The sequence below is a fragment of the Schistocerca serialis genome, chromosome 5 (genome assembly GCF_023864345.2).
Source record: "Schistocerca serialis cubense isolate TAMUIC-IGC-003099 chromosome 5, iqSchSeri2.2, whole genome shotgun sequence".
In the NCBI taxonomy this organism is placed as follows: Eukaryota; Metazoa; Arthropoda; class Insecta; order Orthoptera; family Acrididae; genus Schistocerca; species Schistocerca serialis.
Genome location: NC_064642.1, coordinates 680,721,319 through 680,747,844, shown reverse-complemented (window position 1 = coordinate 680,747,844; position 26,526 = coordinate 680,721,319). Strand labels below are relative to the sequence as shown.

The window sequence follows — 26,526 nt, the reverse complement described above, 5'->3', positions numbered from 1 at the left end:
TTGTAAAACTCTAATTCCTCTCTCTCAAACCCAACCCTATGGGGAGAGAGGGAGAGTTTTAGTTTTAGCAAATCAAAATTTACTAAGGAAATAAGTATTTTTTACTTATCCGTAATCATTTTCCACGCAAAAATGAGAACATGGATTTTCTTGAATTACAGCGCCAACTACCAAGAAACAAAACAAATGTTTAAGACAAAATGTACATAGTTTTGTATGTAGAATCTGATTCTGCAATAAAAACGTGGGTTCCCATTTGAAATTTTTGTTGCCTCGCACCCCACACCCGGGGGGCTGGGGTGGCGGGCTAATTTTAGCACCAGCAGATGTCCCGCTCGAAAATAGTCAACTTTGGATTCTACACATTTTTTCGTGAAGCTTATTTTTCGAGTTATTCTGGTTTGTCAAGTTAAAATTTACTCCCTCTATAATATGGTACAATGTCGAACTCCTTTCGGAAATCTACACTGCTGGTCACCCGAAATGTATCATCCCGAAGGAAGCATCCGGATCAGGTGAAATTTGCAGAATGCATTTGCGGCAGTGGGAGATGCACTTGATCAGCATTTCAGCGCAGGTGCACATCATGGGCGCCAGTAACACTATCTGCAAGCTCTGTATAACGAGTTAACAGAAGGCCGTGTGGACGTACTGGAATTGTTCTTCCGTGCTTAGGAGATTTCAGTATACCTCGTAGAAGACACCGAACGTCTTTCGAGGACGTTTCGGAGTTCGACCGAGGAAGAGTAGTTGCCTATAGATATTGCGGATTAACCTTCAGAGAAATCGTGTTGGACAGAACCAAGCAACTGTGATGCGGACCTGTAATCGCGGTGTGCATGAGGTAACGACGGACCGACGGGACCGAATTCACCCGCCTTGTTGCACCACTAGTGATAACAGGCATATTGCGCTCATGGCAGTGATGGATTTCTTTGCCACATCACGAACCATATCGCAGCCAACTCGGTAACTTGCTCAACAAGCAGTATCCGTGCGTAGCATTCGACTTCGTTTGCAGCAGAGTGGAGTGTTCTCAAGGCGTCCATCGCTGCTTTGCTACTGAGTCAATGATACAGCCTTTTGCGCCATGAATGATGGACGTGGACAACCGAATGGGAGCGACGAATCCCGATTCTCCCTGCACCACTACGATGGTTGGGTTTAGAGTCTGGAGATATCGTAGTAAGAGACTACTGATCTGTTGGCTTATGCATCGCCACACTGGTACTGCACCTGCTGTTATGATTTGGGGTGATATTGGATTCCACTCCCACACCATACGTAGTACGCATTTCCGGTACACTAACCAACCAGCGTTTAATCCCTGTTGTTCTCCCGTATCGTCGGAACTTTCCGACGGCCACATTTCAACAGGATATTGCTCGACCACCTGTGGCACGCAAAGTTCAAGACTTCTGCGTCGCCTACCGGATTTCATTGCTGCCTTGGCGTCCCTGATCTCCCGATCTTTCACCCATCGAAAACATCTGGTCGATGATTGCGGGACGACTGGCCCGGGATACACTACCTGCTGATACACGAAATCACATTTGGCTATATGTGGCAGCAGCATGGACTGCTGTGCCCCAGCAACACATCCAGAGCCTTTTTGATTCAATGCCGAGGCGTGTAGCAGCGGTTAAAGCTAGCAATGGCGACAACACTCTACACTGATATCATCATCTGCCTCACTTCACATGGATATGTATTTTCAGTTATGTGATCTTTGTACAACGTGTTACCTCCCAAATCAATATCACTTGTCCTTCTCGGTGTTGCGTTGTATGTGACAAACAGTGTAGAAAGATCGTATCTTTGTGTTCTGCCGTTTCTCTTTTATGCATAATATCATGTATGATTCTTCATGTAATGGCAGTGGGAGGTATTGACACAAGACGTAGGGGAATTAATTGCCTCTCAGCCTCACGGTGACGAATGCAATCTGCGTCTGCCTGAACACTATGTATAGAATGGTGTCTGCTCCGTGTCGGCAGCGACTGCTGGACGGTTTCACAGGAAGTACGGCGGCATACCTTCAAGAGATGAGCGGCATCGGCCGGAGGGTGGGGCTGCGCGTGGGCGGCGCCGGGCCTTGATTAAAGTAGTGGGCGGCCGCTTCTGAGGGCCTGCGCCCTCTAAACCTGCCGGTGCCGCCGCAGCAACCGCCGTCTATATTTAGTACGCGGCTAATGCGGTTTGGCCGGCCGTCGCAAGCTGCCTCGGATTCCGCTAAATAAGATCTTCCTCTAACGGTCTGAGTCCGATATGGCAACAATTCTGCGTCGGGGAACAATCGCTGTTTAGGGACACTGAGAGCCGCTGAAGTACTGAGGGTACGACAGTCTCTCATTAATTGTGCTTTGGAGTGCATATTGTTCCTTTTCAATGGTTCCCATTATTTATTGAACGTGCATGGGTTTTCGCCATCAATTACACACTGCATATGCCTTTGTCACGTCCCTATGTGAGATGTATGTTGGCGGAAACACAGTGGTCGCTTACTATGGTAGGAATACAGGTTCTTTAAACCAATCCATCATGGCTTTACGAGAACTAGGTAGTGTTTCTTCCAAGGATTCCCACTGAAAGTCTCCGAGCCTTTGTGTTTCACTGTTACTAAAAACATTCAACAGCCAAGATTGCATAAATAATTCTTCATTTAGAACAAGCTGTTTCGTCAGACTTTGCTGTCACCTACAGGTCTTAAAACATCTTTTGCTATGAAAAGTGTTCATTTTACGCTGGACCCCACGCCATGTTGTCATGTGGATAAAAATCAACACATGATTTTAATCCACATGACAAGCTATTTCGAAGAAGACCTCCAAAGGGAGAAGTGAGAGTCAATATCCCAAGTTCTTCGTGACGCTACCCTGAGGCGCCTAGCTTCATGAACAAACACAGATAGAAACTAATGTGTTGTATTTCCCTGGCTGAAACATTTTACAACCAGGAAGTGGAGTGAGAAGGAACACAGTTTAGCAGAACACACTATTGTGCAAAAAAGTAGAAAGCTGAGTTTTTGTCCAGAAAACACTGGACTCCATAGACAAACATCTCGAGAAAGGAATGGGGACCCATAGTTTTGGGCCCTTGAAAACAGGAGACACCACTATACATGTTGTGTTGACTCTGCAAAAAAAAAAAAAAAAAAAAAAAAAAAAAAAAAAAAAAAAAAAAATTTATATATATATATATATATATATATATATATATATATAAAATAAAAAAAATTATATACATATACTAAAATCACACCGGTGAATTAATATATACATAAAGAGAATTTCTGCTGTGCTAATGAATCACTTCATTGGTCACAGAGTGAAACGATTTATCTCTGTATAAGATGGTATCACGAATGTTATTGGTTAACCAAATAGGGGAGAGACGAGGGAAGGGGGCTACGCTGTTCCAAGGAGTATTTTTATCGGTTGCAGCTCAGAAGATCTGGAATCCAGCCAATCTGAATTCAGTAAGAAACGCAAAAGGTGGCAGTGCGAGGTTTACTTGCAAACATTCCAGCACATTTCACTCCAGTTGGAACTTCATCTTGAACTTCATCTTCAACTACAACGCCGGGCCACTCAGAGCTACGGCCTGCAGCAGTCAGAACTGTCAGTAATACGGCTTGATTTGTACTTGGCCGTTGGCGAGGGTCGTCGGTGCCGCCAATGACTGATTTTGCAGCCATTTAAGCCTCCACCTACAACACTATGTGAGACCGCAAGAAAAGAAAGTCGGTTTATAACACTTCGGTCACTTCAAGTTTCATTTTGAAGACTGGCATCTCAAAACAATCTGCTTTCAACACCAAAGACTGGTGTGATGTATTCCCTCCTGTAATACTATGCGTTTTCAATTAACATCATGACAGTCACTGGGCACTTTCCGACTGCGATTAATTCACCGGTGTGATTTTAGTATTTTTCCCTGTGTGATTTTAGTATTTTTCCCTGTGTGATTTTAGTATTTTCCCCCAAATGCCACGTCAGATATGCCAACGTCTCATGATATTAATGTTACTGCTGTTACTCATTTGTTTTGTCAATGATGAGGTCCCATACTCCGAGGAGCGTAGGGGACGATGTGGGAGACCCACACCGGTGTACTAGGGAAGGTCCTAGTGGACGTGGTTTGCCATTGCTTTCCTCCGACCGTAATGGGGATGAATGATGATGATGAAGACGACGCAACAACACCCAGTCATCTCGAGGCAGGAAAAATCCATGACTCCGCCGGGAATCGAACCTGGGACCCCGTGTGCGGGAAGCGAGAACGCTACCGCAAGACCACGAGCTGTAGGGTCAATAATCTTATCAGAATAAATGGAAGTCCAGAATGAGATTTTGATTCTGCAGCGGAGTGTGCGCTGATATGAAACTTCCTGGCAGATTAAAACTGTGTGCCGGACCGAGACTCGAACTCTGGACCTTTTCCTTTCGCGGGCAAGTGCTCTACCAAGCTGTGTGGACGGGGCGTGAGTCGTGCTTGGGTAGCTCAGGTGGTGGAGCACTTGCCCGCCAAAGGCAATAGGTCCCGAGTTCGAGTCTCGGTCCGGCACACAGTTTTAATCTGCCAGGAAGTTTCATAAATGAAAGTAATTGTGATTCGTATCTCATTTAGTAGTTATAAGTTTTTCCATTCATTGTTTAGGAGAGCACTCAAATTTTTGTGACCCCCTGACAGGCTTACGGTTTATTTAAATACTGGTCATCTTGCGCAACTAACTAAAGTCTTTCATTCGCCTTCCCCGTATATTAATTTTCCATGAGTGACAGTCCCATTTCGAATCACTTCCCAGTATAACCGCCAAATACTAATATGCGTGACGGTCTTCCTTGTCGTTTGTAGACACAGGTGCGGAGGCAGCTGCTGTGTGTGCAGGTAGGCGGTGTTTGATGCAGTTGCAGCGGCGCCGTAAGCCTGCCGGCTCTGCTACATCACAGCCGGCACAATTTAATTACGGCTCCAGCCTCGACGCTGGCACATCCGCCTCCCGTGCAGAATTTGCTTTCCCAGGTACAGCAGGCAAGATGCGGCGCAGCGTGGCGTGCCCTCCGTGTAGGCCAGCCCAACACGCTTCAGCTTTGCGCCGACGTGCTGCCCCGTCCGACCCACTTCAGCGCTGAGAGACCCAAGTAGAAGGTCGCCCGCCCGTGTTTTTCAACAATAGCGGCATTACCACGTACACCAGTCGTGCGAATCCAGCAAGTGGTGGAATTTTCATTCGGTTTCAACGTTTATTCTTTAGATTAACATCTACAGTGGTACTCATGGCTTTATATCTACATCCATACTCCGCAAGCCACCTGACGGTGTATGGCGGAGGGTACTTCGAGTACCCCTATCGGTTCTCCCTTCTATTCCAGTCTCGTATTGTTCGTGGAAAGAAAGATTGTCTGTATGCCTCTGTGTGGGCTCTAATCTCTCTGATGTTATGGTCTCTTCGCGAGATGTACGTAGGAGGGAGCAATATACTGCTTGACTCCTCGGTGAGCCTTGCCGTTTGCTGCTTCTGCGAGCTGTCGACGACTACAGATTTTGGCATGTGTTTAGCTCCACTCACTGTCCCCACAGCAAGCTAAGGCAGATACTTCACAGTCCAGAGATGACCACAATGTTTGGAACTGGCTACCACGAATAAAATATTTTGCGATCAGGACTGATTATTTATTAAAATTGACCATTAGATACCATGAGAAGTGGACCTACCAGCATAAACGGAGGCATGGAGTGTTGTGTTGTCAGAAGAGAAGCAGTAACAACAGGGCAGTCCGTCAAGAGAGCTCCATGATATTGAACATGCCATAGCATATTATCTCAGTAACAGATCCATTACGGACGTTTCACACATTCTAAACTGGTTGGTGGTGTGACTGCGAAGAGGAAATGTGAAGGAACATGTCGCAGCGGCCCCTTATCAGTTAGAGGGCCCGCACGACAGACAAGCAAGGTGGGCTGCCGACCTCCCTTCAAGGGCTCGTATCAAAACATCGCCAGTGAATGTAAACATCAACAGGCTATCCGTATAAACAAGGCAATACTTCGTGAAAAGCCAAGTGACAGAGATCCACCAATTGGAACTAACGTTACTAAAGGTAGCACTCCACAGAATCGGTGTTGTAAGCACGCTAGCAGAGTCAGACTGGTCGGATGTACCTACAGCTAGGACAGCTCCAGCCATACCTACGCCAGCTCTAGCCCTGTAGACACTCGCCGTAGTCTTCTGTAGAAATTTGAATCTTGTTGGGCGTAACGTCACTTTGGAATTGTGTAGTGTAGTATTTTTGTTGTTATTATTTCTTTCCAACCGCGTAAGGGTTATACGGGGGAGGAGACCAAACAGCGAGGTCATCGGTCTCATCGGTTTAGGGAAGGATGGGGAAGGAAGTTGGTCATGCCCTTTCAAAGGGACCATCCCGTCATTTCCCTTGAGCGATTTAGGGAAATCACGGAAAATCTAAATCAAGGTGACCAGACTACTTCGTTTCATCGTCTTGTAACTTTTATCTGGCTTTTGCCCCCACAAGAATTATTGTGTTTCTTGTTGTTCTTGAGTTTCAAAATTAGAGCAAGCCAAGAAGGCGGTTTAGTTAAATAAAATTTGTTCAAACTTGATCGTTAGTTCTTTCCTGCCGATCGCAGGACACTACAGAACAACCACCCTTAAAACTAGGACAGGTAAGACGTCATGTATTGGTGAACAGGGACCATTGTGGGGGATGGTAGCTTTTCTTACGAAATCAGCAGTGTGACTCGTTAGATCCAAAGAGGTACCAGCAGCCCACCTAGCACGATCACTGCGCTTAAAAAGAAGGGAGGGCAATAGTCGAGTAGATCCTCAAGTCGCACATTGCTTTAGTCTATCCCGAGTGACTTCTGAGATGGTGTATGGAGCGGCCCTACTGAACAGCGGATAGCCGGAAACGAGTGATGTTGAGTGATGAATTACAGTGCGATGAAATGGCTTTGGTCTGGTGAATACCTGGAGCATGTTACTTACCATAGTGCGTAGTGGCTGCAGAGAATTAATAAAGTAATCAGTCCTGACAGTGAAATATTGTATTCATAGTAACCAGATTGAACCTTTGACGATAATCTTAAGAACATGAAGTGTCATGGTAGGGATATTTTTTTCTCGGTTAGAGCATAAACCCCTTACTGTGATTAAGAAAACAATGCATGTGGTTGGATATGAACACATTTTGCTTTATTGTTGTCTGAGTGCGGTACAGGAACATTTCGAAGACAATGACTGTTTTTATTGGCATGACAATGCCCCAGTCATGAAGCAGCGTCTGTAAAACAGTGGTTTGTGGACAATAAACATTCTTGAATTGGACTAGAGTGCCCAGATTTGTAACCTGAACCCAACGGAACATATTTTGGATGAATTGGAAAGTCGTCTTCCCTCCAGAGCTCAGACTCCAGCATCACTACTGTCTCTCGTTTTGGATCGTGAGGAAGAACAGCTGCAGTTCCTCAACAGGCATTCAGACACTGTTCCGGCGTAATGTCAAGGGCCGGCACGTTGACCAGGAACGTTACAGCAGAGAGGGCTTTGAGAAGACGTCAGCCAATATTACGATGACTGACCCCTCTCTAGGGCTACAAAGATACGGTAGCGCCATCGACACGAAGAGATGCTAAGCTCCGCGCCGCAGGGCCCTGGTTCAGTCGAAGACGATCCGTTCTACGAACGCTGCTGCAGTGACTTACGGACATTATTGTTTCACTTGTACTAAGAATTGCTTATGTTTCATGTCACCCTTTGCTTGCGACATCCCATTGTAGATTTCACAAAGTACTGTCATTTATCTTACTATACTAAAAATGTATTAATGCGATTTGCTTGAATTGTTGTCTTGCGATCCGAGAAAGCAAGTTTCCTAGGCACCCTCTATTAGACGAGTGGGCACCACACCACAGACACGTCACTGGAAGTGTCCTCAGCAGAGTTCAAGACGTCAGAAAGGCGAAAGGTGGACAGACAGCACATAAATGTCCATTAGTGCGTGTCCGGTTACTTTTGATCACATTGCCGGACGGTTTGGGTGAGCGGTTCTAGGCGCTTCAGCCTGGAACCGCGCGACTGCTACGGTCGCAGGTTCGAATCCTGCCTCGGACATGGATCTGTGTGATGTCCTTGGTTTAGTTAGGTTCAAGTAGTTCTAAGTTCTAGGTGACTGATGACCTCAGATATTAAGTCCCATAGTGTTCACAGCCATTTTGAACTTTTGATCAAATGCTGTACCTGAAACATGCTCCTTTGCAAATTTGTTTTGAGAAAGTATCAACAAAATTCAGAGCTACACGTTTCTGGAGTGGTGATTTCGCATTCAAGGCATATCCGTCCTTGTGAAGTAGGAGGAGAGGACCACAGCCGACAGCAGTACTACAATTTTCAACACCACCGTCAGCTATAATTTCATTACACTGACTTATGTTTAATGTCTCATCATGTGCGAAAAAATGGTTCAAGTGGCTCTAAGCACCATGGGACTTAACATCTGACGTCATCAGTCCCCTAGACTTAGAACTACTTAATCTTAACTAACCTAACGACATCACATACATCCAAGCCCGAATCAGGATTCCAACCTGCGACAGTAGCACCAGCGCGGTTCCGGACTGAAGCGCCTAGAACCGCTCTGCCACAGCTGCCGTCTGCACTATGTGCGGATGCTTACTAGAAGAGCAGTGCCAATACCGGTTGTTTTCATGTGGGACTTCCTACATTATATCTTTCGTGAAAATTCAACCACTGTATATTTAGAGGGCTTGATGATGACGAAGTGTACAGTCGAAACGAGTTGCCAACACATTGACAGCAAAATTACAGACAGTAATGTTGATAATTGTAAGACAACTAGCCGACCGCGGTGGCCGAGCGTTTCTCCGCGCTTCAGTCCGGAACCGCGCAACTGTTACGGTCGCAGGTTCGAATCCTGCCTCATGTATGGATGTTTGTGATGACAGGTTAGTTAGGTTTAAGTAGTTCTAAGTTCTAAGGGACTGATGACCTCAGATGTTAAGTTCCATAGTCCTCAGAGCCATTTGAACCATTTTTTGTAAGACAACACAAAGGCCTGGCTTCGAAATGTAAAGTAGCACGATAAAAATGCAATACACACAGCACACGAATTTTATTTTTAAGCCGGCCGGAGTGGCCGAGCGGTTCTAGGCGCTACAGCCTGGGACCGCGCGACTGCTACGGTCGCAGGTTCGAATCCTGCCTCGGGTATGGGTGTGTGTGATGTCCTTAGGTTAGTTAGGTTTAAGTAGTTCTAAGTTCTAGGGGACTGATGACCTCAGCAGTTAAGTCCGATAGTGCCCAGAGTCATTTTTTATTTTTTTTATTTTTAAGTTTTCCAAGTATATGATTTTTCCTGTCTGACAAGAATATCCTGAGATTGAAATCAGTGTCTGACGCTGCGTACAGGAATTATGTCGTGTACAAAGGTAACTATCTTTTTTCAAGGCGAAGAGAAAGGAGAAATTCGCGAAAGCTGGGTGTTTCCAAGCGTTTTCATCTGCCGCCGTGGGAGGTCACGTCCGAGTGCCAGAGGTTTGCGGGGGAGGGCCCGGCTGCAGGTGCGCCTCCAGGATATGACGAGCCGCCGCCACCATCCGGCGCCGCGGGATGCGAAATCAGCTGCCAGCGCGCCGCCCCCAGCCACCCACCGCCGCCGCACAAATGGATTGAGTGGCGCGCGTGCAGATAGCGCCCGGACCGGCCCTTCATTCCCGCACTTTTTAGCAAATTGCGACCAATTTCCGTTACCAGTATTTATGTGCGCGATATCCGCGCGTTAGATCGGAGCGGCTTCAAGTGTCGATAACATCTTCCTCCCTCCGGTTTTGCCAGACCGCGCCGCACTGCCGCTGGCCGACTAATAGTGGCGCCTAGTTCCAACATCGGTTCACCATCTGCAGTAATTCATTTCCATTTGCCGGATTGTGTGTTCTTTTCACATGCGAGTACACACACATTCATACACACACACACTCACACACACACACACACACACACACACACACACACACACACACACACGAGAGCGCACTACTTTTTGGAGTGAGAGGGTAAAATTGCTTTTTTTTTTTTTTTTTTTTTTTTTTCACAAGGAATAGTCCAATGAAATGCTTGACGAGGTGCCACCTCAACAATATTTCATGAAAACAGACTATACAGGGTGTTCACAAATTCGCATTACAAACTTGTAGGACATGTAAAAGGGTGGGGGGGACTGTGTGGATAGTATTTTGCATTTGAACCCACGTCCGGAGACGTACCAAAAATTGTTTAAAATGGCTCTAAGCACTATGTGAGTTTACATCTGAGGTCATCAGTCCCCTAGACTTAGAACTACACTACTGGCAGTTAATATTGCTACACTAAGAAAAAATGCAGATGATAAATGGGTATTGATTGGACGAATATATTATACTAGAACTAACATGTGATTACATTTTCACGCAAATTGGGTGCATAGATCCTAAGAAATCAGTACCCAGAACAACCACCTCTGGCCGTAATAACGGCCTTGATATGCCTGGGCATTTAGTCAAACAGAGCTTGGATGGCGTGTACAGGTACAGCTGCCCATGCAGCTTCAACACGATACCACAGTTCACCAAGAGCAGTGACTGGCGTATTGTGACGAGCCAGTTGCTCGGCCACCATTGACCAGACGTTTTCAATTCGTGAGACATCTGGAGAATGTGCTGACCAGGGCAACAGTCGAAAATTTTCTGTATCAGAATGGCCCGTAATGGACCTGCAACATGCGGTCGTACATTATCCTCCTGAAATGTAGGGTTTCGCAGGGGTCGAATGAAGGGTAGAGCCACGGGGTTGTAACACATCTGAAATTTAACGTCCACCGTTCAAAGTGCCGTCAATGTGAACAAGGGGTGACCGAGGCGTGTAACCAATGGCACCCCATACCATCACGCCGGGTGACGAATACACGAATCCAATGTGCGTTCACCGCGATGTCGCCAAACACGGATGCGACCATCATGCTGATGTAAACAGAATCTGGATTCATCCGAAAAAAATGGCGTTTTGCCATTCGTGCACCCAGTTTCGCCGTTGGATACACCATCGCAGGCGCTCTTCTCCCTGTCGGTTAAATTTCGCGTTTCTAGCACGTCATCTTCGTGGTGTAGCAATTTTAATGGCCAGTAGTGTACTTAAACCTAACTAACCTAAGGACATCACGCACATTCATGGCCGAGGCAGGATTCGAACCTGCGACCGCAGCAGCAGTGCGGTTCGGGACTGAAGCGCCTAGAACCGCCAGGCCACAGAGGCTGGCTGGAGACGTACCGTTTCCGTACTAAAACCACTTGAAAACATGCTGGTAACGCGATTGCTTCTACAACTAATTGATTAGGTGTGACGCAGTACATCATTTGCTTCGAAGTTCAGCTCATTAATAGCCAAAGAAATTGCTCGTTTTCTCGCTGACGGGTTCTCTTCTACATGATGCAGTAATTCGGCTGTGCTGCGTCTCCTTGGATGATCACAATCACGACTGCTGACGGTGGAGGGGTAAAGGCAACCTTTCTCGAAGCCGTTGCGTAATTGTGGCAAAAAGGGTATGCGATGGTTTCGGACGTTGTGGAGAACGATCTTGATAAAGGTAACAAGCAGCTTTTCCATTACTGTGAGATTCACCATTCAAAAGGATCGCGTTGGTGTCCTCTGTAAACGCGTAAGCAATCATGTTGCTTTAACGCTCACAGTTACGTGAATGAGACTCGAACCAGGTCACACAGGTAGGATGGACGTCAAATGACATCAGCTGATCTGACGTAAGCACCCCCTACTATGACTGCCCTGTTGCATACCTACCGAGCAATCATGTTTTCCCGTTTCTGAACACGTGTGCCCATTCGAAATATTGTATAACTACTCCACTGCACAAGTTCTAGGCGTTTGTAACGGGAATTTCCAAACGCAGTATAGAAGTTATATGTGCACCATGTGATATCCAATTTTCATCTAAGAACTATAAGGAATATCGCCTTTCCTGATGCAAGCTGTAACTTGCTACTTACTGCGATGATGGTATACAGATCATAATAATTGCTGAATTAGCTTCTAATAATACTTTAAGGAGTGTGGTTTGATGGGAGTACAAAAATAAATCCAAAATTTCAGTCTCAGAATTGCCTGTAACAGACTGCACCTAGAAATGGATCGCTTCTTCAACTAAGTTTATTGATTGGCGACTCCATGGAGTGCTGTGTGCACGACGACCATATACGTGAAATTAGAAGGAACGTCAGCGTCGGCCGTAATATTGATGGTTTATTGATAGCAAAATCAATTTTCAATGACATAGTGATCATCTTCAGTGCTGTGGTGTACAGATTAAACTGATAGGCACTGGTATCAGGTTATTATCAAGCTTGTGGTTCATGGGTTAACGGATCATTAACAGAATATGAAAAGGGAGACAATTCGGTTACGCGGGAACTATGCACATATTCGCCCGACGTGAAAAGTACATGATACGAAAGTCGAGATGACGATATGCAGGTCTGAATGACGAAAGGAAGATGGTGGATTAATTACCGGTCAATAACTAGGTACTAATAGAAGGAGCGACAGTATGGAAAAAATGAGCACCAATCGATGAAGCCATCTACTTGTTGTCATGGCGTCCACTCGTTTTCGTGACGGTCGTGGCACGCTCACAGTAATGTTTAACTTCGTTCGCATGCATGGCACGATATTACAAAACAAGGCTGCCGCCCTAAAAATCACATATGCGATAACCCAACTGACTGTGACACAAAAGTTCTTGCAGGCACAAATTTAAAGCTGAAACGCAAATTTTGTCATTCTCATGTAATAGCTAACTCCGAAGTGTGTCAATGTATATTTATTCCTCTGAAGAGGACATTATTATCCTGTCATTTTTTAAATATTACGTGTCGCCTGCATAATAAAGCAGGATTTAGGTCATCTGTGTGAACAGACGTAGTATTTTATCCAATGAGCAATCCATTTCAATACTGCCATTTTATCTAGCAGTACGGCTACCCCATATGTGACATCTGAAATCGAAGCGAGCTATTATTTGAGAATGACGCGACAGTCAAACGACGATCACAAGTAAATACATTTAGTAAGACTCCAAGGAAAAGATATTGTCATTTCTAAAACTCAATTGGAATGTGGACACTAATAAACAGACAGCAAGTTAACATAATATATTAAGTAACTGTGGCGTATAAACTTGCGGAAAGACCCATTACCGTTCGATTAAGCGATTGGCGACCATATATTTGAAAGAGTAGATAAAAATCTAAGAGCGATATGAAATGGGTCGATCATCAAATACTAATATTGTTGAAAAAGGTGCATTCGAGAAGTGTTTGGAATACAATAATACGATATAGTATCGAACAACAAATGAACCTGTTAATGTATGAAATGAGGCGGTACGTTTTGAAGTACAGGGGGAGAAAGAAGTGTAACCCATGAGGGACAAGCTAGATTGTCCTCTGCAAGTATATAAACACACAGCTTGGGAAGGAAGGGGTGGATGCTAGGAAACGTTCTAGAATGAACAATCAAGTATAGCGACTACATACGTCTTGATCACGACGTTTTTTATAAAAATGGTTCAAATGGCTCTGAGCACTATGGGACTTAACTTCTGAGGTCATCAGTCCCCTACAACTTAGAACTACTTAAACCTAAGGACATCACACACATCCATGCCCGAGGCAGGATTCGAACATGCGGCCGAGCGGGCGCGCGGTTCCAGACTGAAGCGCCTAGAACGTTTTTATACTCATTAATATACATACGTCGTGTTTCGGTGAATGCATCGTCAGATTATACAAAAATTAAAACAAAAATGACAATGTTGTGTCAGATTTTCAGAACCGCTGAGAGGGTGTTGCATATCTAGGACATTTTTTAAAAAATTTTGTAATGATCTTACGACGGAGGTACAGAAATACATCGTGTGTGAAAATTTTGTATAAGATAACAAAAAATATGCGGCCAAGATGAAACGATTCATCTCCGGCCGCCTACATGAAAGTTTTAGCCCCTGTTGTAAAAATATAATACCATTGGAAATGAATTGTCGAGTACTGTGATCGTAGAAGGTGCGCAGTGGAAAATTAATTACGAAAGGTTTGGTCGAGATAAATTATAGTATTAGATCACTAACAGTCGTTTTTAAGTGAAAGTTCGTTCGTTTTGAGGTTTAAGTTCACTTTTTGTCCACGTATTTCTTTTGAATAATTTTTTGTAGAGAAAAGATTGTGCCTTGAACAAGTACAATTTTCTTATTTATCAAACGTAAAGATAATGGAACAGTTAAATAATTCGTAAAGTGATATAGTGTACGTCTGCGAGTACGGTTTCAGAGATACAAGGCAACCGTAAAAACTGCATATGACAGACTGTAGGAAAATACCAGCTATTCGCATACGACAGAACATCAACATGTGCGATTAAAAAAATAAAAATAGACCCACTGGCAGTGGTGAACCTGCGTAGAAACATGTCAGTAGGAGAATTGTGTTTGCGCAAGGCAGAATTATTTTTGCAAAACTTGTATAATTTTTATAGTTGTCACGATATACACCCGTAGTAGCTTGTGGAACCAGTGGCACCAAACTTCCAACGTTATATTTTTATTATGTATTAAAATAATATGTGGAATATGTATCAAAACTTCAAAAATAAATCTGTTTTTGAAAACTGAGTGTTAATTTTTTATTGTTCAGTGATGCGACTATAAACACCGCACGAATGAGACACTTCCATTAACAAAGTTTTGTTGTCGTTAGACTATGGTATTCAACTACTGTTTTCCACTAGAAAGTCCGTATTTCATCCAACTGATTACCAGAACTGGCTTTTGTGTACCTCTGAATAAACTGAAGCTCATCGATATTTTCGAAATTTACTTCCACATCAGTTTCAGTTTTCGCGCGCTGTCAATTCTTTGGGACAGCAAAACTTTCCCAGAAGGAGCAGACAACAACGAAAAGAAGCCACTTCACTGATCGCATTTGGAACCACATTTTTCGTGGCGCATTTGACTAATTTTGGGACACAGAACTGGTTACTACCTGTCAGCGGAAACCTATCGTGCTGCTAATTGGATATCGTTTAGTCGCTAACGATACCTCTGCCCTTCCCTTTTTCCCTCCTTTGGCAACCTCCCCCTCCCATTCCCTCTTCCCACCCTCTCTGCAGGCCCTCTCCCTCTCTCCCACTGTCCTGCCAACCAGAGCAGCTTCCTGTCCCATTATTACTTTTGCGAGAGCGGATATTTTTCTTTAGATTTTTTTTTGTGCCGGTAGAGATGTGGTTGCCATGGAGGCTTTTTCTATTCTGCTACACCGCCCCTCTCGGCCGTGACGCGGCGCCACGGGCCGACATTTCATATTTAATTTGTTCCCTGCGAGGTGGACTGCCACGAAATGGGATTATTTGCAAGCCCCGCGATACACCGACTCGCTGGCTTCTGTACGCGTCCGTCCGGAGCTCGCCGCGAAACATATGAAACAGATGAGCAGGTTGTATTTCATTAGGTGAGTCCGCTCTCGGAGCAATGATGTATTGTTCATTTCGTCTAAGGTTCATAATCACGCCGTGATGAGCCGAATCAGAGGGGGAACCTGAATGAATATACGATGGAATTTTATATATGGTAGTCTTTCTCTGAAAAGGCAGCAAGACTTGAAAGGCTGTACTGATTAATGAGATTTGAAGGCAATATGAGAACCACGAAATACTGTTATGTAGAAGATGAAATGGACCAAGGAATATTATTTAACTTTGCCCGCCTCCATTATGTTAATAAATCGCTAAGTATATGTATAGTGAGGAAAATGTTAAGCGTTCATCACATAAAGGGATTAATTGATTAGACTTTCATTTTCCAAGGTGTTCACCACATAACGTGATTAAATGATTCAAGTTTCATTCATTCTGATATTCATCATCGATATCCGTATAATGTGTGACCTAATTAACACGAATAGATGCTTCATCTAGCCTTTGATAGGGTCGTCTACAGATACGGTGGGGTAGATTTGAGCGCCACAAATAGAAGCGAGGCTCATTTCTGGACACTACAAAATGCCACCTCATATCCCAATTGAACCTGGCTCTACACCATGCAAGATTCTGTTGTCTGTGTCATGATGTCAACGTTAGACATACGTGGAAACTCGAGATTTCAACCCAGCTTTAAGTGATCTGTAAATCACGGTTCGTATTTCGTTCTCTGTGTAACCTATGTCTGGACTTCAGTTTTTCTCAACCACCTTGTTGTCAGAACCAAGTGAACAATGCTACGATCTTGTCGTGATATAATCCTTCTAGAAGGACAGTTGCTAACTCTTTTACCACACTGTTGTTCTGAGTCCATCTCGTGCCACTCGTTCATCAGTCATTGCGCTAAGACCAGCTGTTTGTGTAATCTACATCCACATACATCCTCCACAAGCCACCGTGTAGTGCGTGGCAGAGGCTACCAGGTACCGTTTCTCATCCCTTCCTGTTCCACTCGCAAATGGCGCGAGGGTAAAACGACTGTCTATATACCTCCGTACGAACAATATTTTCTCGTATACTAGCTTCGTGGTCCTTACGTGAAATGTACATTGGCGGCAATAAAATCGTTCTGCAGTCAGTTTCAAATGGCGAATCTCTATATTGTCTCAATAGTGTTCCGTGGAAAGAACGTCGTCTTCGCTCCAGGGAATCCGATTTGAATTCACGAAGTGTCTCTGTAATACTCGAATGTTGATCGAACCAACTGGTATCCAATATCCAGCCTCTGAACTGCTTCGATGTCTACCCCTAATGTGACCAGGTGCGGATGCCAAACACTCAAGCTATACTTAAGAGTGGGTGGCACTAGTTTTCTATATTTACTAAAATTCTTCCAGTGAACCTAAATCGACTGTTCAACTTCCGTACTACAATCCTTACGTTCTCATTCCATTTTTTTTTGTTGCCACCTTTCTCTCAGACATTTAATGGACGTATCAAGCAGTACTCAACTGATGCTGTATTCGAACATTAAGAGACTGCTTTTCCTAGTCATCTGCAATAAGTTACATTTTTCTACATGTGGACGTTCATGACACGAACTGAAAATTTTGCCTAAGTGATCTTGTATCCACCTACAATCACTCAACGACGACACTTTCCCTTATTCGGCAGTGTCGTCAGCGCACAGCCGGAGACTGCTGCTCACCCGGTCCGCCAGATCATTTACCTATGCAGAGAATATGAGCGGCCCCATCACACTTCCCTGCGGCACCCCCGACGATATCCTTCTCTCTGGTGAATTCCCTCCGTTGTCGCCAACGTACTGAGTGCATTTACTTAGGAAGTCCTCAAACCATTCGCATATCGGGGAACCTGTTGCATATACTCGTACCCTGGTTAATAGTCGGCAGTGCGACCGTGTGTCAATCTGGGAACATAGAAACTGTCTCTCAGTATATTGCAGTAATTTGACCTTCAAAGTCGTTAAGCGCGAGCACGTCCTCTGGGCTTCCACTTTTGCGATCTCCACTGGAAAATTCCAGCAATTTTAAACACACCTTGTAGCCATAGCATAGTGATAGTTCTTTCCACGTGTAGTAATGGCTCTCCTCTGTAATGAAAATATCAAAAATAATCTCTCGTAAGGCTGCAACTGGTATCAACATGTCCCTCACGTACAGAAATACAGTAGCATCAGTTTACAAACGTTCAATCGGGAAGCTTAAGACGTAACAATTTATATTTCCGACTACATTGTTGGTTATTCTCGAATAACTCGACAGGGTTGTACGTGTGAGTGTAGGGCAGGGAAATGGGCGCGGGGTGGTGGCGGGTGGGGGGGGGGGAGATGCGGGGGAGGGGGGTGGCGGCGGATGAACGGATTGAAGAAAGGCAGAATAAATCCTCTTAAGGTTCTGAAAATACTAACTATCTGTTATTTGCTAACGAGGGAGTAGTGTACTAAGTTGGATATTTCGTCCTATCCCTACTCCTCAACAAAAAACAAAACAACAAAAAAACTAAAGCAATAGTCGTGCCAAATCCTGCGCAGTCAAAGAAAAAACCCATCATTTTCTTGGAAGGACTTTGCTGTAGAACCGCTTTCGTTGTACTCGAATCATCTTTCAATGCCCAGAAAGTTGATTGCTGCTTAGGTTGGGGCTCGTGCAAACTTTTCACTGTCTTGTCTCCTCAATTCGTCGGTATGTCTCGGAGCAGCGGAGCTCTAATGACAGACTGAACAACAGGTGCGTACTTTCATTGTGTTTCCATTGTTTTACTGTCAACTATAGTAAACAGATAAGTTACATTATACCGGGTAGTTTAACTGTCGGCTAGAATAGGAAAGTCAAAGTCGGTGTTGTGTTACGTTTTTAACAACGTCATGTTACCGGGAATGTGAACTAAGATACGTTTTTGAACAGGTACTAAGGAGAGGAAGTGCATTAAAGGCTAAAAAATTAGAATACCATGTTAAAAGATGCGCTGCCGCTCTTGTCTGTATAATGAAGAAAGGTAGAGGAGAGACACTTATGATGATTAGTTCCAGCCTTTTTTTTTTTTTTTTTTTGATATAGTTCTTATTTTTCTTTGGATTTTATTCGGGCCCTGTGACCGTCCACACCCTCTTCTTTCCCAGTGTTGAACTTAATGATATTTGGAGTCAGTAATTTGGGTGGCTGGTCACATTTTCACAGCAGTTCCCACACTGAGATAGTGACACACTACAGCGAGTGACAGGGACCGTTTTGTTAATAATAAAAAATACTCGTCTTTTTTGTTGTTCTTCTTTGTTGTATGTAGTTGTCTCGTTGTTCTGTTCCTTTCTGCAGTTCATCTTTCTACAACTGTCTAGAAGACGATAGGGATACTGCTTCAATAGCAATTTGAGATCTGATGGACTTTCTGCAGGATCTCACACATATTTTCAGTCATTTCACTTCACAATACAAACCAATAAAAATCGCACATAGCTCTTTCTCCATCCTTGAACTTCCGACTCGCACAACCAAATGCCCAAATGAACAGAGATTTTCCTCTAACAACGTCTAGCAGAGAATTTACTATCATATATCGATGTATATATGCAAAATAATCTTTGGGAACACATTTCATAAATAAAATAGAATTAATTGTCTGTCATACCATTGTATGATCCTAGACCGGGTAGTACATTTATCTCAATATAACCAGTTTTTCATCTATAGACATTGTTCCGTTGAAAATGTGTTGTGGTCCATATGCACGTACGTGGCGAATCAATTCACATTTCTTGTCCGAAATAATGAGGCCAGATCTAGTTTCTCACGCGTGATCTACTAAACAAGAATAATTCAATGTTGAACGCCACGCACAATTAGCACATTAATCTGCTCTTGAAACAGGAACTTTTCCGATCAGATCGGTCCTCTCCGTTTTTCGGCGGACGCTCGTCGGGAAGCAGGGGACGCACGAGGGCATTTCGGAACGCGGTGCGGCAGCGGGATTGTAATGGAACGGTTTCCCCTGGAGCGTGCCGCCACTATGCTTTCAAAGCGCCTGGCCCGGCGTCGCCGCTTGCGCCTGCACTACCTGCGGTATGCTTTGCGATAGACGGTTGCGTTGTGTGGGTTGCCTATTCAGAGCGCGGCAGGCGGACCCCATTACGCCACAGCAGAATGCCGCGTGTTATTTCAAAAGCGCGCCGCCCGGCGTTCCTGATCGGCTCGGTAACCACGCGGCACTCAATCCCACGGCCCGCAATATTCGTTGAGATTATCAGCGGCCGTATCGAAAGAGTGCCCGTTACGTGTACTCGTACAAAGCGGAGTACAATTCCGGCAATTAAATAACGGGACTGGTGTAACAATAGTGGTTTGCCTGTTACTCAGTTGGTACAAAGGGCATTGATCCGTTTGAATATACTCCACTTTACCATATAAAGACTGTTTCACAACGTCACACATTCTAAAAAGCAATGTCACCGCTGTTTACCAGCCATACTTTGCCGACGATGAAATTTCCTTCCGATTTTCCTCGAAGTTCACAATAAAATAGATATGAAAGAAATAGAGCAATAAAGCCAAATAACTGGTTCTGAATCATATTCCAAGAGCTAATTTCGAAAAAAGGAACTCAACCTGAACAGATTTAAAAAGTGGAAATACTCCTTCCTTCTATACTCTCCCTCCCTCTTCCGCTAACGTGTTCCCACTTCTACTGTGAGCGGACCATTACTTTTGTAGTGTCCGCAGCAACCTTTTTTAACTAACTGGATTTTACATACTGACACGAAAGAGTCAATACATTTAACAGTGGGCATTTTCTGCATTTTAGATGAAAAAGAATTGAAATTTATGTACAGTATTAACTTTTCTTAGAAACTTGTAGGGACGTCTTTGAAAACTGTACGTTGAACATAAGGGAGATGCTCCAGAGGTATGTCATTCACAAAAAAGGTCAACAGCATTCACAGAATCGAGTGCTTGTGGTGCTGACATTGCAATGAATATACTTGCATAACAATAAGAAGACTTGCCGATAAAGCTGTGACTTCGAAACGTACATTGGAATAATAAAAATACGATAAAGGAAGTAGATGGAATTGGTTATTCGGTTATCCATTGTATGACTGTCTAGGCTTGCCAAGAATAGCCAATAGGGATACGATGAAATTAATTTTTCGATTCTTTTGCAGGAACTTACCCCAAATTCTGCTACACGTTGAAATTCTCTCTCTACAGTACCTCAGTACGGTAGCATACCGGTAGAGGAGCGCAAACAACAGAAAATTTGGGAATATTATCATGCGGTAACTCGTTTTCGGCAGCTGCTGTCGAGATAGAATTACCGCACTATATTTTACGAGGCGTATTCGGAAAGTAAGGTCCGATTAGGCCCAAAATGGAAACCACTGTGAAAATCCTATGGAACTTTGGACAGATGTGTTGGGCAATGTCTTTAGTGTGCTTGTCGATCGCTTCACGTCGCTCTTTTCAGTTCAGAGCGCAAAGTGATCACGTAGAAATTCCTAAAACAACATAGCAATCCCACCAAGAATGTGGATCTGGTGAGAGACAACATTTTGGCACAAACAACGAAAGGCAGCCCAGCGTAGAGAATTGGTGGGAAGCGCAAGCGGTTACTTGAAAGTTTGTACAACACCAAGACAAATGTCTAAGTCGGATCGGCGACTATTTAGAGAGGTAGCTGGAAGGTGTGGCTAACTGTTGCGAATAAAAAAATTTTTATGTTCACTCTGCTTTTCATTTCGGGACCGATCGGGCCTTACTCTCCGAACAGCCCTCGTACCAGTGGGTTATGGCGTTGGGTTTTTGGTCCTCTAACGACGAGTTGCGGTACTGATGTACTGTAGCAATGATATTTCAATGTGCATTACGACTGTAAATATATAGCTAAAAAGTTATATAGCTTTATTAATTATAGATTTATGCCTATCCCTCATGCATAACGTGAGAACTATTTATAGACTTGTGTTGCCAGGTAAAAATTTTATAGACCACTTTGACACGATAAATTGTGGAAGTATGCAACAGGGATGGTTAAATTTCCAGTATGTGTCACATGTAGACAACAGAACAGGACAAAATACATTAGACAGACGGAAGAAATATTCGTTAACTTGTAATATTTACCTTTCTGACACGGTAATAAGCGGGAAACGGCAACAGCAGGTGATCCGAATATACAACGTACACGTACCGTACAGACTAAAATGCGAAATTAAGCCGTAGATCTACAGAATGATTCAGAGAAACCGGAAATTCAAGCAATTAAATTTTGTGATTACCTGAAATTATCAATAGGTGCACGACGCTATCTATAAATTTGTACCACAGTCTTATTATGGAAAATTGTATTAATTTCCAAAGATTGCTATGTTAAACCGTTGCCGAAGGTAGTAGTCCACTAATTCCTTAACACAGCGATCATGTCAAATAAATAAAGGCCCTCACAAGAAGACTACACTATAACTTAATGTTTAAAAAAAATGTTTTAAATACAGTAGTTTGTGTTATTTAATGGTAAGAAACATATAATTTAAGAATACATTAAGTATATTTATTTCTTAAAAATGACTTCTTGTAGGTTAAAAATCTTTTTATTTATTCTTGGTATGTCCTTTGTAGAAGGAAACGGCTGGGACGTCGGTTGGCCAGTTTGAAGTATACAGCAGTACACTTTCCACCCTAAATTTGGAGCTCTCTGTTACCCTACCGGTTTCGATGTTACATTACATTACACATCAGCTTCCTTGATAAAAGTAGATTGGATAAAATCTAGTTGCGTGTAGTCACTGTAGGAGCCGCAGTAAGATAACCTGTGTCCGTAGGTATCTATTCGGAAACAGAAACGTATAGTTAAAAGTAAGATTAAGACGATACGTAACCAACAAATGGCATTTAAGAATGCCCCAAAAGAAGAAATCGCAGGCTGGTACATCACCTGATCATGGACGGCATCGAATGACGCTGTTTCCCGACGCTACACGTTCGTCTTGTTTATGGCAATGATGAGACTTGTTGAAGCCAGGCGTTGTCAGTAGTTTGAATATGTATCTGTAGTTTTTGCGTAAGAACGTTTTTGAGCATGGTGACGACCTACCGATCCGATGTGGCATCAATCGCAGGGCTTTGATCGTCCTCGAAAAGATAAGGGCCCGTTATCGCATATGATGGTACTTCTCACCACATGGTAACATTGTTGCCGTGCAATGGGTTTTTTTGAATCTGAGTAGAATTTTCTTGCGCCCAATTTCGAAAATTTTTATTATCTCCAGTATGATAGAAATGGGTGTCATCTGGCATCCAAAGGCTGTAACAAGCGCATAGTCACCGTTTACCCTATCAAGCTTTCTTTACAGAAATGTCGCTGCATTAGCTGATCATTGGGGTTGAGGGCCTGGACGGTCTGCAAATTCCATGGATGGTAATGTATGAGGCTCTATTAAAAAGTTTCCTTCGAACATTGTACAGCCTAGAATCGGTATGCTAATCACGCAAAATCGCCCCAAGCATAGACGCAATCATCCCATCAACTTATCAGGCTGAAGACACCCGTTTGGTAAAACACTGTGTTCTCCTGCTTGAAGAAGTTCGTCACTGCCTTCTGTACATTGTCGCCCGACAGGAATTGAAGGTGTGACAATTGCATGGCGAGAGATCAGGACTATAGGGCGGGTGCTCCAGTGTCTCCTACTTGCGTTTCTGTAACTTCTGCGTTACGACATTAACGATATGGGAACGTCCGTTATCATGAACCAGCAGCACTCCTTGTTGTAGTTTCCCGAATTGTTCACCTTAATTGCACGCCTTGATTTCTCCGGCTTTGCGTAATACAGTTCCCCAGTGATGAAGACACCAGGTTCCTTAGATCAGTTAGAAACTGGACTCCCAGATCGCTCGTCTTCTTGTGTCAAATGGGAGCCATTTCACAACGCTGGTCTTCGACAGACAGTTTTCGTTGGGTTGGGTTGTTTGTGGGAAGAGACCAAACTGCGAGGACATCGGTCTCATTGGATTAGGGAAGGAAGTCGGCCGTGCCATTTCAAAGGAACCATCCCGGCATATGCCTGGAGCGATTTAGGGAAATCACGGAAAACCTAAATCAGGATGGCCGGACGCGAGATTGAACCGTCGTCCTTCCGAATGCGAGTCCACTGTGCTAATCACTGCGCCACCTCGCTCGGTGCAGTTTTCGTCCTTCGGTGTATGTGTACCGGTGTTTTTCCTTCGGAAAAAACACAATAACAGCAAGTTGGCCCTGACTGATTCGTTTGGTAACAATGTCGCCATAGTTTCCGCGTTTACCTCACGCACATCGAAGTGACACGAATTTTTGATAAATCCTGTACCATTATTCTTCGGACACTTGAACTATGAATCTGTAATGACAGTGTATGACAACGAATTGTACAACGTAGGCTTGTTGCGACATCATCGTCGATATTGTCTGATGTTCAAACGCTTCACACACGGCCTGGAGTTTTCTTCCCCACTGGCTGAACCTGATTCCTCAAAGTTATGTATTCATGTGTTAACTGGATGTGCTGATGGAACGTGATCGTGGCTTCTTAAATAGAAGTTACGGAGAAATTCTCTGTAAGCTGTCTCCACACGGTTGTTTTTCTGAAAAGAGTTGGTGGCAAAAGCACATCTCGCTCTACTCCAAGTATCCACGTTAATAAAGTGGCAATGACGTACGATGGTTCCTAAATGTTGCTCAGCGTTGACAGTCGACCAGGGTTACCAACTCAGATTTCAAAATTTCCCGCTACTCTTGGTCACCATGTGTACACCGAGACCCTGACCTAAATTATCATGAGCTTGTTATGGCAGTTTCAGTGGAGGGGTCCAGTGTTTGCAGGTTAAGTTTTGTACGAGTGCTGGACAAGGGCCGGCACCTTCTTACGAACTTGCGGGCAACGCAGTTATCGTCGCGAGTGGTGGGACTCCCCTCATTCAGGCTGTCCCGCACCGTGCCGCCGCCGGCTAATGAACAGGTGGGCGGCTGCCGGCTGACCGCAGCCATTACCTGTACGAGCTCGCTGATTGGCTCTCCGCCTGAGCGGACGCCCCGTGTCGCTGATGAGCTCCTTCAGCGCTCGTGACGGCACAGTTACTTCAACCCAATTCTCGCTTAGTCGCAAATGAGCTGCTCCACTGCCCGTACGAAAACCTTGAATGGTGGCCGTATACCCCGCAGCACCTGTCACCGTCTCGTTTGCTGCGCAGCATCAGATTGTTCGCTGCCCTACTGCAATTACGAGTATATCTTTGTCATCCCTCTGTCAACTAAGACATCTTTGCGAAGATCGTATTGCAAACAATGCACTGTAAATGCTTTGACCATGGAACAAGACATCATGCTACCTCCGTCCGTCGAACAAAGAGTGAAGAGGAACACGCTTGCAGGACTCGCTGGTGAGACGTCACAGTAGTCAGACGTTGGGCTGGAGAGTAACGTATTATATTCGTTCCTCAGTCGTCTCCTTTGTATTAGTGATTCGGTTGTGTAGATATATTATCAAATCCATGACGCGTGACGATACGAGCGTTCCTTTTGTGCTTATTCTACCGATGCGCACATCTTACTCCATTTGGCATAAATTCAAATTCTCTGTACGCTTCTCTAAATTGCTCTATCAATTGTTCCAAATTAGGTTTATAAAACCAAAGCTCCTCCAACACAATAACAGCAGCAGAATAATTAATTTTATTTCCGTAAAATGTTAATGCCAAATCGTCGATTCGTTGCTGCGTAGTAGGAACAAGGAAGGCGAGGCGAAGGTCGTCTGGATAGCTTGATATGGTCCCAGTTTCCATAAAAAAATTCCAACGCAGACATTAGCTGTAAATAACAAACTTTATTTAGAAAGTAACTGTACCTTTCCTTTACAGAAGGTCATATACACTCTGTTGCGAACTACAAATGTAACATATTTAACCTCACTCTGTACAACATCATTCTTTGGAGGTTCATCACCAGCTGTTTCCAAACCGATATAAAAAGGATTAACACCTTGGAAAAGTTTATTCTTACATTTACAAAGATTTTCTAAATCCGGCCATCCCTTTACTTTACTTATATCAGCACTTGTCTCTGGCTTGCAATACGTAACAAATTTAAATCGATTACGTCTACTATATTTTCTCCAAGGAACACCGGCTGATTTATCAGGCCTTAAACTAAATGGACCTAACTTATTACTACATGCTAAACGTACTTTCTCCAATGCACCCTGATCTTTAAATATTTTTTTGTTAGGTCTGTCATCAAGTGTTTGCTTATTCGAATAATGAGCTCAGAAATTTTCCTCCTGCACTTTCGGTAGTTGTTTTCTTTTTGATACTGAAGAGATGGGCAATATAAAACTGGCGCCGAAAATATCTCATCCACGTTAACATAGGCAACACAACTAATCCACACTTTGGGCACATGATGTCGGTCGGGTAGTCTATCTTCAAGCGCATGAAATATTTTCCGTGTCACTTTTACTTTGGCCACCCTGTATTACTCTTAACGTTTACTGTGTAGTGAACTGGCATTCCAGTTATCACAAAAAAATGGTATTCAATACGCCGTGCGCAAATCACGAACGCGATTTTCATTTGTATTCTGAATAAGTTAGGAGAATGCTTGGGCATGCTTACATACACTCCTCAAAACCATGTGATTTCTACAGTCGCGGAATCGAAAAGTTACCCCAGCGTTGGCAGACTGCTGTAAATAGTGAAGAGGAATATACTATTGATAAGTAAAGCCTCTAGTATGTTTATCTGTTGCGCTTACTGTAGTTATGGAAACGCGCTATTAACGTGTGAACCAGTCTAATACATGAGAAGATTTGAACTCGTCTGCTGTATTTCGTATGGTATTTACTAGGAATATCCACAAAGTAAGATCCAGTGGAGTGCGAAATGGAAACGACAGTGAAAATCCGATGAAGCTTTGCACAGATGTGTTGGGCA

At 43.9% G+C, this 26,526-nt stretch overlaps 1 protein-coding gene across 1 annotated transcript in view; it reads left to right on the top strand.

The window, feature by feature from the left end:
• The window catches only part of LOC126482175 (uncharacterized), a 163,408-nt gene that overhangs the window by 18,168 nt on the left and 118,714 nt on the right, over positions 1-26,526 (top strand). Inside the window, exon 2 of the mRNA XM_050106154.1 lies at positions 9,488-9,715. Coding sequence (XP_049962111.1) covers positions 9,488-9,715 — 228 coding nt within the window. The remainder of the gene's footprint in view (positions 1-9,487; positions 9,716-26,526) is intronic.